General features: G+C 35.1%; 1 protein-coding gene across 2 annotated transcripts in view; it reads left to right on the top strand.

Moving 5' to 3' along the window:
- Window positions 1-14,752, top strand: part of PNPLA8 (patatin like phospholipase domain containing 8) — a 36,774-nt gene that overhangs the window by 11,997 nt on the left and 10,025 nt on the right. For both annotated transcript variants that reach the window (XM_027682292.1, XM_027682293.1), the window contains exons 7-8: window positions 1,758-1,815; window positions 4,029-4,223. In XM_027682292.1, the coding sequence (XP_027538093.1) occupies window positions 1,758-1,815; window positions 4,029-4,223 (253 nt within the window). The remainder of the gene's footprint in view (window positions 1-1,757; window positions 1,816-4,028; window positions 4,224-14,752) is intronic.

The raw sequence follows: 14,752 nt of genomic DNA, 5'->3' as shown, positions 1-14,752 counted from the left end.
GTGAAGAAACTGTGGAATTACTTCTGCTGTGACTTAGTTAAAATAACTGAACAGCGAGGCTTGACAAAAACATTTATATAATATGCAATTACTGTATTAATGCTAGTAAGAGAACTGAAATAAATTTGGAGGTGATATTAAACTTTTATCTTTAGACCTTAATGTCTAAAGTTGCATAGTAGTTTAAGGGATTTCTTGTACCTACTCTGAAGCATCAGTTCCTGGCCTCCATAAAAAACAAGATGTGAGGAGATAGTTATTCGGTTTGATGGTTCCTATAATTAAGCAGTGGGTATTGCTTATGCATTTTTTTAATCTTTGCATTCAGGGCTTGGGAAAAAATAGCTAATATAGATATTTCAGAAGTAGATGAAAGTGATGCAAATCAGCAGATGTCTTTGATATCTCACCTCTGTCAGTCTCATGTCTTTTATTCTTACTTCATGGTTCTGTGTGCCTTCGTCTCCTTCTGTAATCAGTTAGGGAGTGCAGATGGCACTTTTCCCCTCCTGGCTGCTGACTGAGACTGGAATGAATGCATTTATTGAAAAAAAATAAAATAAAACAGTGCTACTGATAGAAGAATTGTGTCAGCAAGTGTTTTCAGTCATAGGACTGGAAGCTGTTTTTCTTCCTTCTTCCCTCTCAAGAACATGTACACAGCCATCCTTCGAGCACAGATATCCACTAGTGGAGCAGTAAATTGTCCTAGCTACAAGTACAGTCTACTGTCTGCATGGAGGACTGCTGCTATTGTAGCATGTAAAGCTTCTTTTATCTTCTGACCTGACTAGGTTGATAAAGGTGTTGTTTTTACCAGTGGAAGTGCTACCACCTAGTATCAAAACAGGTGTGAGCTGTAGGTGGATGATCTCATAAAAACAACACATGGAATATCCCTGCTTTAAAAGTGTGGCAATACTGACAACAGTCTTTGCAGAATAAGGCAAATGTACCACCAGTGTTTGGGTGGGCTATGTTCTAGGGGAGGAAGAAAACTTGCTTAAAGGACAGCCTGTTTTTAGAATCATTATGGATGACCACCAACTCTGTAAGAGTTTTAGACCTTTACTGTAAGCAAATCGAAGCTGAAATAGATGCTGAGGTGAGATTATTGGCTAGTGTGGTAATTTACTCCAGTCTCCTCTATTATACAGGAGGGCTACCTTCTAGTTAGCAATTGGAATACTGACCCTACTGCTAATGTGATGGTACATTACAATGCTGTCCATTCATGTGATTTATAAAAATGTATGCATCTGAAAAATTTTTTCCTCAAAAAGGGATATTAAATGCATATTGGATTACTGTTATGGAAGATTACATGTAGGTGTTTTAACTTTCTTTGAATCATGTGGAATGACATCTTTCTCTCCTTAGCTTTTGTTTTTGTAACAGTGCAGAAGAGTAATTTTCATTACTATGAAACTGCTTAATAAGGATGTTGAGTTTTTGATTCCTAAATGTAGCAAAGTGCTTAATCTAATTAAGTAGTTGAGTAATCCTAATGATTATTGTTAAATATGTGACGAAGTAACTTGAATCAAGACCTCAAACACTCTTCAGATTTATTTCCAACAGCATAGAAGGTTTGAAATATTGGTCCATTGAAGTCAGCTGCAGAAATCTGATTAGTAAAGTGAAATTCAAGCACTCCTTTTAAATGCAAAGGTTGCAGAAATAAGAATGATTAAAAATGTACATCTTTTTAATGCTAAACTGATGGAGCATTTTCAGTTTTGTCACTTTTTTTGTAGAGAAAAAATGGGCTCAAATCTTATGATTGAAACTGCAAGAAAGTCCAAATGTCCAAAGGTAAGTACAGTTTTCTAAGGTAAATACTAATTGTGTATTTCACAAATACTGTTAAGAGTTCTGAGTAAATTCTATCCCTTTAAGAATATTGGATAAACAGCACGAGTGTTGCTAGCTCTTCAGGCTTCCATTGCAATAACCTGGGCTTTTACAAGATAAAAATTAATTAGATTCTTAAACTTTTGGATCAGTTTCTCATATTTTTAATACTTCAAGTTGGAATACATTTCAGAGATGTTAAAAGCCTTGAAAGCATAGAAATACTAGATCAACATTTTGAGGTTGTGTAAAGCTTTTTTTTTTCATTTAAGAATTCTAGTGTCTGGAGATCCTGTCATGTCATCTGTGATCTGTGTTACTGTGTTGTGAGAGGACAGGGTTTCTTCTCACTTTATTTGGAGTACCCAGTTTTCTCCAGGCACATTCTTAAGCCTAGAGATCTCTTCTCTTCCTGTATGGTAGAAAAGGCACCAAGTCAGTGGAGGGGTGTTAGATACAGCAGCAGCACGAGAGTGAAAGATGAGAAAGCCTGGGTATTTTATTTTTGGTGAAGGATAGGGTGTGAAGAAAGAAGAGAAATATAATAGGACATATTTCAGAACAATCTGTAATTAACAGGTGTTTTGGTGTCATAGCACTATATTCATTGCTTTACTGTTAAATGGAAGATTTTCACATTTTTCTAAACATAGAAACATGTGCCTGACTGACTACGTTCCTAGTCCATGTCTAAAACAAGGACATGAAAAGGCTGGTGTGGTATGTTGCTTTCTGAGAGAGAAGCTATCCTATGTTGACTTGAAAGTTATCTTTGAACTGGGATCTTTGGCTTCCTTCCATGTTCTTCAGTAATAAAATGTGAATATAAATAGAGTTGAAACTAGCTGTTCCCAGTAATTGCTTTGTAGTGCTCTCAGTGGTGGCACTCTTTACAAGGTATAGCAAAATCAAAATAAAACATGCAGTTGCGTGCTCTGCTGCTGTAAAATCATGGCAAGATGGATTTTTCCTGAAGGTGCTGAGCACTTGGCAACTTAGACTGCATCATGAAGTGGAAGAATACATGGGTATTGCCAAAAATAAAATCAAACATCTGTTTAATAGGTTTTTTATTAAATTTCCTGAAGTTATTTTTCTTTCTTCTTCTAGTAGTACTTAGAACTAAACCTTCCTTTTGACAAAAACAGGAAACTTTCCCTCCATCAAATGATTGAGTATGAACCAGGCACGTGTTTTGCTTTTGCATTGTCACGTAGAAGTTACTCTTTTGTTTTCTTTTCTGTAAGGATGAATCTACTGTGAATAAAATTATTTAAATTAAGTAGCTGAAGAATGAAAATGCATAGAGTGATATCACAGCATCAGCTGTGCTCTTGGGTAAATTTCATGAAAACACTACTCTGTAAAATAGTAAACAAAACAGAACTGAGCAGCCACTTGGCTGCTAAAGAGTGTTTTTCTGATAGTGCCAGCCAGGCTGACTGCAACAACTCTAAAAGGTCTTGCATATTCTAACACTCATAACTGTAGGCACCTTTCTCTCGTGATTATAGCTGTAAGATGCATTTTTTTTGTCATACTTTTTTTGGTTTTTAATGGAAATACCATTTTGGCCTTTCACTTTGATATACTTATTGTGATTTCTGTTACTGACATTTCAGTGTCCTTATAAAAAACTTGAAAGACTTACATTTGATTCTTTGGGTTTTTGGATGGGTTTTTGATTTCTTTTGGGGGGGGGGAGATTCTTCCTGCAATTCTTTAACTCAGGTTTTGTTATTAAGTAATCATTTTTTGGGGGAAAGCAATTGATTGACAGTTCTGATATTCATATTTAATGGCATTGTTGCATTGCTGATTACAGACTTCTGAGAATAAAATACTGTTCCTAAAAGCAAAATATTCTGTAATCATATAGTTGGCAGCAGGTTTTTATTTAAACATTGTAGATATTTGTAGAAACAGAGTAGCTAGTGGAAACTATTTCAGGTTAAAAATAGCATTTTCTTTAGGGAATTGGGGTTTTTGTTTGTTTTTTACTTTAACTTTTTAAAATTTAGATAGACTTTATAAAAATGTAAATAAATAATGAACCTAGTAAGATTCCAGAAATGTTCTTAATGTATAGATACAATTTCGCATTGTGGGAAGCTGTCATTCTTATATTAATATTATCATCATATGTAACTAATTTTGTTCCTCCTCATCACTAGGTAGCTGCAGTAAGCACCATTGTAAACAGAGGAACACCACTGAAAGCATTTGTGTTTAGAAACTACAACCACTTTCCTGGTGTTAAGTCCCATTATATTGGAGGCTGTCAGTATAAGCTCTGGCAGGCCATTAGAGCATCATCTGCTGCACCAGGTTACTTCCAGGAATATGTTTTGGGCAGCGATCTTCATCAGGTGAGTTGAAATCTCCTTTAGTAAATATTTTCGATTTTACACTTGAGGAAAAAAAGTGGTCTGAATCTCTAAATCAAAACTAAACAAATAAATTGATAGCACAAAGGAAATCTAGGACAGATAGGGGTAAGAAAGGATATTTTCAGCTTCTATAGCCTTTCTAGAACTAGAAAGGTTATAGGCTTAAAAATCTTAGTGTTCTCATTACAAACTTAAGCTCTTCTACTGTTTCTTTCTTCTCTGCCTGGACGGAAACCTTATATGAGTTGTAAATTGCCTCTGTCTTCCTGCTTACAACTGGTATTTCATTGAGCATTATTTCACTAAACAGGTGGTGTGACTTAAAAATCTAACAGTATTGTGAAGTGGGAAAAGAACAGGTTATACACTTCAGTATTCTTTTTATTAGTGCATACTTTCAGTTTACTGAAAGGACTACTTTTTAATTCTTTCCATTGATAGCTTATTCAGCTCTACCCTGGTTCTGGGCTAGTAAAAGGAATAAGAGATGTCATGGCAGTAAGATTAAACTCAGGACAACTGCAAAAGAAATTTCCTTGAGGATAAAGCAGTGTCTCCTATTAACAGTGTATTCTGTTTTATTGTATTACAGCTTCTGTTGGTGACCCTGCTAAGAAAAGAGCAAGGCAAATTAATTTCTTTAGTAGTTTTTTTAACCGTAGTGGTTTCGTCCTCCAGTGCCCCTTTATTGTTCTCTACAGAACTCTACAGAAACTGAAGGGTGGAGGGGAAGGGCTCCCATGGACATCAACCGGATTCTGAGATTTCTTTCATTTTACTGTTTTCCCTTTTTATTTATGGCATTTTTTCCCCCACTCCCTCCCTTGCCTGCCTCTCACCCCACAGTCTCCCCAGTATGGTACATCTTGTTATCCTCCAAACATTTTAATCAAATAAGCCAGTAAGTTTTGGGGCTTTTTTAAAGCTAAAAATGGAGCAACACATTAAATTCCAAGCCAAAGCACAGCTTGAAATCCTGAAACATGTTCATCTTCCATCTGGCCAAGCAAAACTGGGAAGGGAGTTGCTTTAGCCTTTGGAGCTATTCCAAGCTGGTCCTTACTACTTGCATGGGTCAGTATTAAGCTATGCGAAGCAGTTTTCTTCCTCTTCTCACCTTTCCACACCCTATTTCCTTGAATTGAGAATACATCAAAATTGGTCTGTGCTTTTGTATGAAGAATAGCTGAATAAACAACATGATTCTTAACTTCTACACAGTGCTTACACAATTCTTTGTCTTAGTATTGTTTCTGAATTGCCAGACCTGTGTGATAGGCAGTAAGGCTGGTATTAATTTCATCTGTTCACTTTCAAGTCCAATTTACCAGACTAGAGGATGTGTAATGAGTGTTAATAGAGATCAGATCCAGTATTTTCAGACACAGAGGGCTGGAATGAAGTATAATTTATTTTTTCCTTGCTGCAGAGTTTTTGGACAAAGCCTTTACATCTGATCTTACAAACATCATTTTGCGAATTCACCATTCTTCTCTATTTCATGTATTTTAATTACTAGAAAGAAAGGGCTTAGGATGTGATTCACCTTTGTAAGCCATAAAGAACTAAATCTGTTTTCAGTAATAAAACTGTTTATTGTAGTAGAACTAGATGCTGAATTTTCTGACTCGAACTTCCCTATCATGTGAAAATATCTCTTCTACGCAGGCAGGAATATTTAAACTTGAATTCTTATAGAATCCGTCTTTCCAGTCATGTGTGCTTTTTTTCCCCTCAGATTACACTTTTTCTACTACATCTGTTTCCATAATTGTCTGGTTTGTGTGGGATGTACTTGGATGCCCAGCTAGCAAATTACCACATGGCAAATGCTGCAGGACTGTCTTCCTGCAGGTTTCTATCTCAGATTATAAATCCACCACTGCAAACTCAAGCAACCTTGAATTACCTTGTTTTAACCCTGGGGTAAGAGCCTCTGTGCATGTAGCAGACTGTTACCCTTTTTTCCTGGGTGTTAATAGTGCCTCAGTGGAAAATGCAAGGTAATCAAGAGCTTTATCTCCTTATCTCTGCTAAAGTATCCAAAGTGAATTGAAAGGAATACATATGCATAAGTACATTTTAAAATAAATAGAATCCTAAATGCAGTAATATTCCCGCTTACAATAATTTTCTTATTAAAATATGTTAATATTAGCAAATCTTTGTTCTTGATTATAGTTCATATCATAAATGCAGGAATAGTAGATTATTGTTAAGCATCTTTATTCTGAAAGTGCACTGCAATTGTAATTTTAAGTTCCTCGGCCAGATGAGGTATGATCCTATCCTTTGTAGTATATATGGAAATTCTTGCTCTTTTCTGTATTATCACTTTACACTATATACCATCTAACAGAATGGACTGCTTTTTATATGAATAAATGAAGCATAACTCTGTTAGACATTCTCAATAGTACCATGGTTTTCAAAATTGCATCAGCATAGTGTGCAGTAAGTATAAGTAATAATTTATGCCAAAGGCTTCAAAATTGTAGTACAGTGTCAGAAAGATGGTCTTTTGAGGATTTTTTTTTTCATGGATTGGAGACTTGCATTAATCACCATAATCTGTTTTCTGGACATAAACTGTACTAGTTTCTTATTAATTTATTTATAATTGGCCTTGCAGTGTTGATATTTCTAGACAATTCCAAGAACAGAGGTTGCCAAAATGTACATGAAAATTCAGAACAGTACATATATTGAAATTTGTTTCCTGACTTTGAAGTTTGGGACTCCTAAAGAATTATATATAGAGGCCAGGTTTTGTATTATCAGTCAGTTGTACATTTAAATTTGAATTGAGAAGCACTCTGGCATTTCATCTGATTTAAGACTCTTCAAAGGTGTGAAAATATTTATTTTGAAAATGGAAATTTAGTGGATTTGTTTCAGGGTCATCCTGCATATTCTTGTCTTATGGTATCTAGCTTTTGTTGGAATTGGAGTCCTTTCACAAACCTATGAAGTAGCTGAAAGGGAGTTATGCTTAAGGTTGACATGGATTCATGGAGTTTTTATGTATGACTCTAGACGTCTGTGCTGGAGTCGTGCCTGAACTGAACTATAGCTGTTGTCTTTATGACTTGCTTTTCCATAATCTATATAGTTATATGTGTATGTGTATTTGTGTACACACATACATATGCCCTTTCTCTGGAAACATTCCAACCTGACTTCTGTAATATAGTCACTGTAAATGTTCAAGGGGATTGTTAAGTGTGTTAATTTTTTTAGTGAGGTAGTAAATTAATTTTAAAGTTATTTTGATGTCATTGTTCAGAATGGTGTTTCTAGGTGCCTGCACGCTTATTTGTGCTGCAGGTGAGCTGATCTTGGTTTGTTAAATTTCCACAAAAAGTCAGCAGTTCCAAACCAAACAGCAATATTTACATTCAGGTCAATCGTGCCATGCTATCTGGTTTCGCTCTGTCAAGTAGGAAAAAACAGCGCAGCTGTTGGTAGATGAGGAGAGGAGGATTAATATTCTTTGTGGTTCAAAAGAGGAACACATTAACATTCAAAGGGATTTAATCCCTGTAACATGCTTCTCCAGGAACTGTGCAAGTCAAGAGAGACTAAGTCATGATGTTACAATATAGAAGCCGTATTGCCACATGTCAGCTCTTTTATTTTGAAATGTATTTATGAAGCTCTTAACCTCTTCCCAGTCCTGCTAAAAACCAGTGATTTTTTTTTTCCTACTTCCCACAGTAGGGTGTTATTTCTTATATTATATATTCTTTTTCTTTTCTTTTTTTGCCCTTTTTATTTTTCTGTAGTGTGAAAAACATTTGAGGTACTCAATGTCACTTCAGTAAACAGTAAAGTATGCTGAGGAAATTATCAATTAATTAAAAGAGCAAAATCATTATGCACACTTCATTTACTAGGTTTTACAGCAAAAACTAAATTTGTCCCACTGGATTAATTCAAAGGGCAGCAGGGATTATGTGTGTGATGGTGGTAAATTCAACAAAGCCACAGATTTTTCTCAAATAAAATATAGCCAATTTAATACAAAGGGCTTGATCACCTTTTTCTTGACAGCTTCCCATGATTTCATTCTTGTATTACAGTTCCATTTATTATAGTGCTGATGGTAATTTATAACACTGTTCAAATAACTGTTTTCTTTGAGCAAGATCACATAGTAAAGCAGTTAAATTGACACGTGGTCGGTTAGTGGAGTTTTAATAATGTAGGTGTAGCAGGATGTGAGGTGAGACTACAACCTAGAAATAAAAAATATATATGGTACAATAGTATGATGTAACTAAAGTTTCAAGTCACACCTTCATTGAGAAAAGATATTTTGTGATTTCTTCATATTTTTCAAACTTTCCCCTTCCTTTGATTAGACAGTAAATCTGTAAAACCACTTCATCTTTTGTAGCTTGTTACAGGAGAGGCCTTCAAAAGTGATTCGCTTAGTGGATCCTACCCTAATTGGTTTTACACGGTAGCTTTTAAAATTAGATTCAAGGGTGCTTCTCAGGCTCTAAGAAGACACAGAATATAGGTCACATTGAAGTTCTTTTCATTCTTAGGATATGCCACGGTGATCAGTATGCGCCAGAGCTTATGCAGACTCTGGTTTAGTAGGTGTATCTTGTTCTCACAATGATAGAAACAAATATTTCTTTGTTTCTCTGTCTACTTGTTGCCATACACATTTTCCTACAGCCATCAAGGCAGTGTCACATACTATTTAAGCAAGAGGGAACGTGTTAGCTACGTGGATATCTGCATTTATTTCTTTCCTATGGATTTTATAGGTTTGGTTAGCAACTCTGAAGGTGGACATGCATGATGTGGTTTACCAGCCTTTGTGGAATTGCTGGTTATTGCACCAGTAGTATTTTGCAGAGCAGACTGCTTGTAAAATTCCACAGAGGGCCTTGCTAAGTGAGATGCTACTGGAAGATTTGTTTAGTGATGTGAGAGTGTATTTTGTTTAGGCATTTAACTTGGAAGCATTATAATTTTTTTCTCAATTGATTCAGAGTGCTTATTTAAAAGAAAAAACAAAACCTCACTCAAATGATCTGTATTACATTTAACTACTTTTTTTTTTGCTTAGATTTCTGAGTCCATATGTCTTCAGTGGCACTGTTGACCAGCTAATATTTACTGTAAAACAAATTTTGTAAAGTCTAAGGAGGCTGGGTAGAGTGAAAAATTATGAACTGAGTCAATTCAGTAATCTCTGTACAAACAATTCAGGTTGTTGCACTCAAGTTCTAATGGTACTGGCTACCATTCCTTAGATCAAAAAGAACAATTTGTCAGTTCTTGATGGCTTATAGTTTTCAGTGTCCCTGATTGTGTGTTTGTCTAATACTGACTTAAATGGGGCCACATTTCAAAATGAAATAGACTGGTGATATTCATTGCAAATAAGAGCCTAAGAATGTAGTGGGATTATACTTTTACCTCTTTCCTTAAGGAAAGCTGGTTTATGATGCATAGTAGTCTGGTGCTTAATGTGAAAAATCATTTAATGTTTTGTCAGCTACCGTCAAGCCTCTAATTTGCCTTCTTTGTTGCAATTTAGGAAACTGCCCTTGTCTTGCCATGGATACATGTGATAGGAATAATTTTCACCATGCATACAAATGTGCATGAAGCCAATTAGTTCAATACTGAGTGCATTCCCATTCATTGAATAGGGCACAATATCTAAGCCCTATTTCCTGTACTGAGCTTCTCTTCCAATATAAGGATTAATCTGTGGTATTAATTTTCCAAATCTGAAATAATTTGGCAATCTCTTCAAAGATTCTTTGCATTTCAATGTTTCTTTTACTTGGGGTATGTTTACAGTGTTGTTTTTAGTAGCAGATTTGGATTTTAGATTTCTAACGTGGCTCAAACTGCTACACAGATAATTCTAGATTTTTGGTTACAGAATTCAATTATTTCAGCTATCACTTCCTTAGGAAAAAAAATAAGGGAAAACAGAACAAACCAGTTTCTCTCAGGTCAAATTGGGTCCTCTGTCGTGGTTACCAGCTGCAATAGAGGTTGCTGTTGATAAAATGTAAAGCTGTCTTTGCTGTTGCTGCTCTTGTAGAAGGTTATTTCAATAAGGTATCTCTTAATTTTTCTCATGGCCACAAAATTTTTCATTTTCATTCTTAAGTCTGTTCCTAGCTAATGGATACCAATTTTCCTTGTGCCAGTACTTACTGTTCTCTAGTTTAATTTACTTTTCTTCTTGAAGTATGTACCCTTCTGATGTTTATATACAAAACACTCATATCCTTTTTTATTTTGTTAGTCTGTCTCAATTTTGCAAAACAGACTTGTCATCCTAATACTCCTTTACTGCACCTGCTGCAGTGTGAGTAATCTTTCTTGAAAATGGACTATCCAGTATGGTTTTGGCATGACCCGAGACACATTGTGCAAAGTCAAATGATATACCAGATTTAAAATCGGCATTTCTAAATTAGAAGCAAAATTCAGAGGAGTTTATCTGGTCAGGCTGGAACACTGTATTCCACATGTTGTCTTAATTGTGTCATATATTTCCTTTTTCAGAGAAAGGCATACCGTAGAATTACGGTTGCCTTTTAACAGCAACAGTTGGTAGTTTAAACCATTCTGTGGTAGCTCTACTCAGACCTTTCTCATGGTGGTTCTGATTCCGACTGTATTTTGTCATCTAGTTACTTCTTAACTTAGGGGACCCATGAAAGCACAGAACTTTTCCTTCAGTTCTTTTCCCCCTCCCCCTGCCCCCACTGTGTTAGCTTGTTAGCTTGGGAAGTAAAATTAAAAGAATTTCGAAATTGTGAAAATCTGACATGGATCTGTGATTTCTTGTTTGCATGAGGAGGGTTTATATTAGTGTGCTTCTTTAGTGCAACACTCTGCCATAGCAAATGGAGTATTTATGTGCTTCCTAAGTTAAATGTTGTCAGAAAGGACGAATATTCTAGACTTGAGTACCCCAAACATCATCTGAATCCAGAAGGATTTTATTCAGACCCATGGGTTGGGATTTTTTGGTTGGTTGGTTTGGTTTGTGGGTTTTTTAACTGTCCTGTTGAACCTTGCCTGTGCTTCACGCATGTCATAAGGAGAACTTGAGTTCGGGCCTGTGTCTGGAGTCAGTGTAGGTTCAACCATGGGCCAGGTTTTTTTCTTATGTTACACACCATGATCTTTGCTTGTCATACTACAAGCAGTTCGTCATTTGGGAAACGCAGTTATAAGATATGTACTGTTTTGGTGATGTGTGCTGTTGTTCATTGCAGAATTCATTTAATTAGATCTGTTATGCACAGACTTTTAATGAAATATCTGACAATATATTTTAATGCCAAATAATTCTTTCTTTTATGGTGCCTGCTAATATTTAGCAAACTTCATCAGTACCCTGTAAGAGTACATTTTCTGTGTCTTATATCAACCCATGAATTCAGTGATGTTTTCAGAGCAACTGGTCATTTTCTGTGAATTAATGACTCACTGGGATGAGTTAATAATTGAAGATAATCACCTAGGAGCCTACCTCAGCTAACCATTCATTCTGAAGAAATGTCAAGAGCAAACATGTCTAATGTAGGGTAAAACAATGTAAAATATATTATTAAATGTTTAGCATATAATAGCAATAGTATTGACAGTTCTCAGAAGCATTTCTGTGTATGACCAGTGTATTATGGTGTTGCTGTTTTATTAGGAGGAAATAATAGTAAATACCTCATGGGAAAATAGTTGTGCTGAAAAGGAAGCTTTTCAATAAACTGTCAAACTTTATTAGATTTTTTTTCTTTGTCATGATCTCAGTCTAAAGTCTCTCTTTGTAACTTGTGTAGCAGAAGTACAAATGTAGCTAATGCATCTTTAGATTTTTTTTTTAATTGTCAAAGACTGCAGTAATGGAAGTTTTAATATTGGTGTCATTCAATAATGTACATACAAATGCATTTATTTTTCATATTCTATACAAATGTTTTCTAAAGAATTTTTTCGTTTGCCAGTTCAAGGGGAATCTCTTTTTCAGTGCATGTTTTAGAACTGTGACAAGTAACTGCTTATGTGTTTATTAGTGTTTGAAGAGAAATCATAATTTGGAGATAGCATTTCAAAGTAATGAGCACAAGATATTTATTTCAGGAATTTAAAGCAGTAAGTCTGTCTTGTCTTCCCTTAAATAAGGGAATTGGTTCTTTCTGTAATTGTTAGAAATTTGTTGTACAGGAGGATTGTATTAATATCTGTCTCCAATTAGGGTCTCTGTTGGGAATCAGCCTAGTGCAAACTGTATTATAAATTGTATGTAGTTGACCCAATAGCCTCCCTATTAGCATGATTATAAATTAAGGACGGATCTTTCCAAATAAATTGGGTGAAATGTTTGTAGGAAGAGAGAACTGCATATCATTGTATGCGTTATGGAAAATTACCTAATTTATTAAAAACATTTTTTCACTCTCCTAGAGCAAAGTGGATCAGACACACTATTAGATGAAGCTAAAACAAATTGTTTTAGGACACTATACATTTTAGATGGAGATTTTTTAGAAATATTAACACCACCATCCATTGCTTGTCAGCAAGATAAAGAGGAAACAGTTCTGTTTCTGTCCTGTTCCATGTTTATAAAACATCATATATTTTGTCAAATGCTTGTTCAGAAAAATAAAGATTTCCTGTCTTACTGGGAGCTCTTATTCAGCAGTTTCATCCTCAGTAGCACTGTGACCAGACTGACTGATTACTCCCAAGAGAAGAGCCATAATTAATGTACATTTCAAACATTTTAGTATATATTTAAAAGAACAGTATGATCATATAAGCTTTGTATTGAGGAGAGTGTATTAGTGCTGAATGTGATAGGGGTTAGTTTATTTACTGTTAAGTCTGAATGTATAGATTTCTTTTTCTCAAAGCATATATTAAAAACTGTAATTTGTTAGCCCAGTTATGCTTGAATGAGTAAGCCTTAAAGCCTTAGGGTGGATGTAGTGACATTTTCATAATGGGTGCACAGTGCAGTGAGAGGACTAGGCTGGGATGTGAATCTTGAAGTTATTTGTATTGATAGATCATCTGGGTAGTGAAAGAATTTTTCCATTTCTCATTCCAGTCTTCTACTCTGAGGATATTTGCTGCTACTTATATAAATGTATTGAGCTGATTTTACAGAATGATTTGACAAGGTGTACCTATTTTACTTATAAACAAGAGTAAATGTTTTTAGAGTAGTTATCTTAATTTTTCTAAGAAGCAATCCATTGTTGTAATGCAAATTTTCTTCAAACTCCTCATTTGCATTAACAAGCCTTATCCTTAATCTGTGTATTTATCATATTTATGTTGACTTTAACCATAGAATTTAAAAAATGCTTTTCAGAAGTCCATTCAAAATCTTAGCCTGTGATAGCTTTGTACTAATTCTGTCTCTACTTTTTTGCAAAGACAATGAAAGTAAACAACAGACCAAGTCTGTAAGAGTGAACTAAAATGCAAAGCATGTCTGCATAGGCAGTGAGGTGAAGTGGTTACTATGGAGCAAGCAAATGCAGCTTCCAAATATCAGACTTGGCTTTCTTACATTATATATCCTTAACAGTGCTAGATTATTTTCTTCACAAAGTTTAGCATCATTTAAGTGAAACCGTGCAACACACGAGATGTTACGCAGAATTATTACAAGACACAACTTGAGTCTGACAGAATTAGGAAATGCAGTAAGAGCCTGTGAATGTAGAGACTGTTCTGAACTTATGGGAAACAACTGCCCTAGCCACAGTAAAGTGTGGTTCAAACTGATTTTTTAATTTTAATATCTTAATTTTAAATAACTGTTTTCAAAGTATTGACTTAAATATATCACTGGTGACTTTATACACATTTACCATAATCATTTCAGTGGGACAAGATTTTCAGGAAGTTCTGTGCTACTAGGCTCCTAAGTGCTCTGGAGCACATTCTTTGAGACCTCCCAATCTATTTTGCTTCTGATGGCAGAATTTGCACCCACCTGTTTCACAATATTTAACCAGGCCTTTCTTTACCCCTAGAACTAGGCAAGCAGAGTATCTCCACCAGAGTATTTTTATTGGAACATATGCTTACAAAAGGTGCATTTTCCCTGCTTTAAGCAATTTAAGATCTGTTAGTCAAATCACAAGGGAGCCTTGCCTGACTATTTTGCAACAGTCAAAGCACTAATAGAAAATTTTAGCTACAGCTTTTGACTTCTTGTTACCAATCAGCAAATCCTAAATATATGCTCACAGTTGCATAGGGAATTTTCGTAAAAAATCTTTATGAAAAAAATTAATTTACTTCATCTGGGAATTAGCTGATAGGATATTAAATAAAACATAACAATTGAATGTTTACTACTTGGAAAGCCTTTGGCAAAAGACTGAAAATAATGTCCTAGTCCCTGAGTTCAGTGCTTTGCTATCACTAACAAAACTGGGGGTTTATTATTACTAAATTCCATTTTAAAATTAATTTATTTAATTACTTCCGTTATT

The sequence above is a fragment of the Neopelma chrysocephalum genome, unplaced genomic scaffold (genome assembly GCF_003984885.1).
Source record: "Neopelma chrysocephalum unplaced genomic scaffold, ASM398488v2 Primary Assembly neopelma1_62, whole genome shotgun sequence".
In the NCBI taxonomy this organism is placed as follows: Eukaryota; Metazoa; Chordata; class Aves; order Passeriformes; family Pipridae; genus Neopelma; species Neopelma chrysocephalum.
This window is presented reverse-complemented; position numbering and strand designations above follow the sequence as displayed.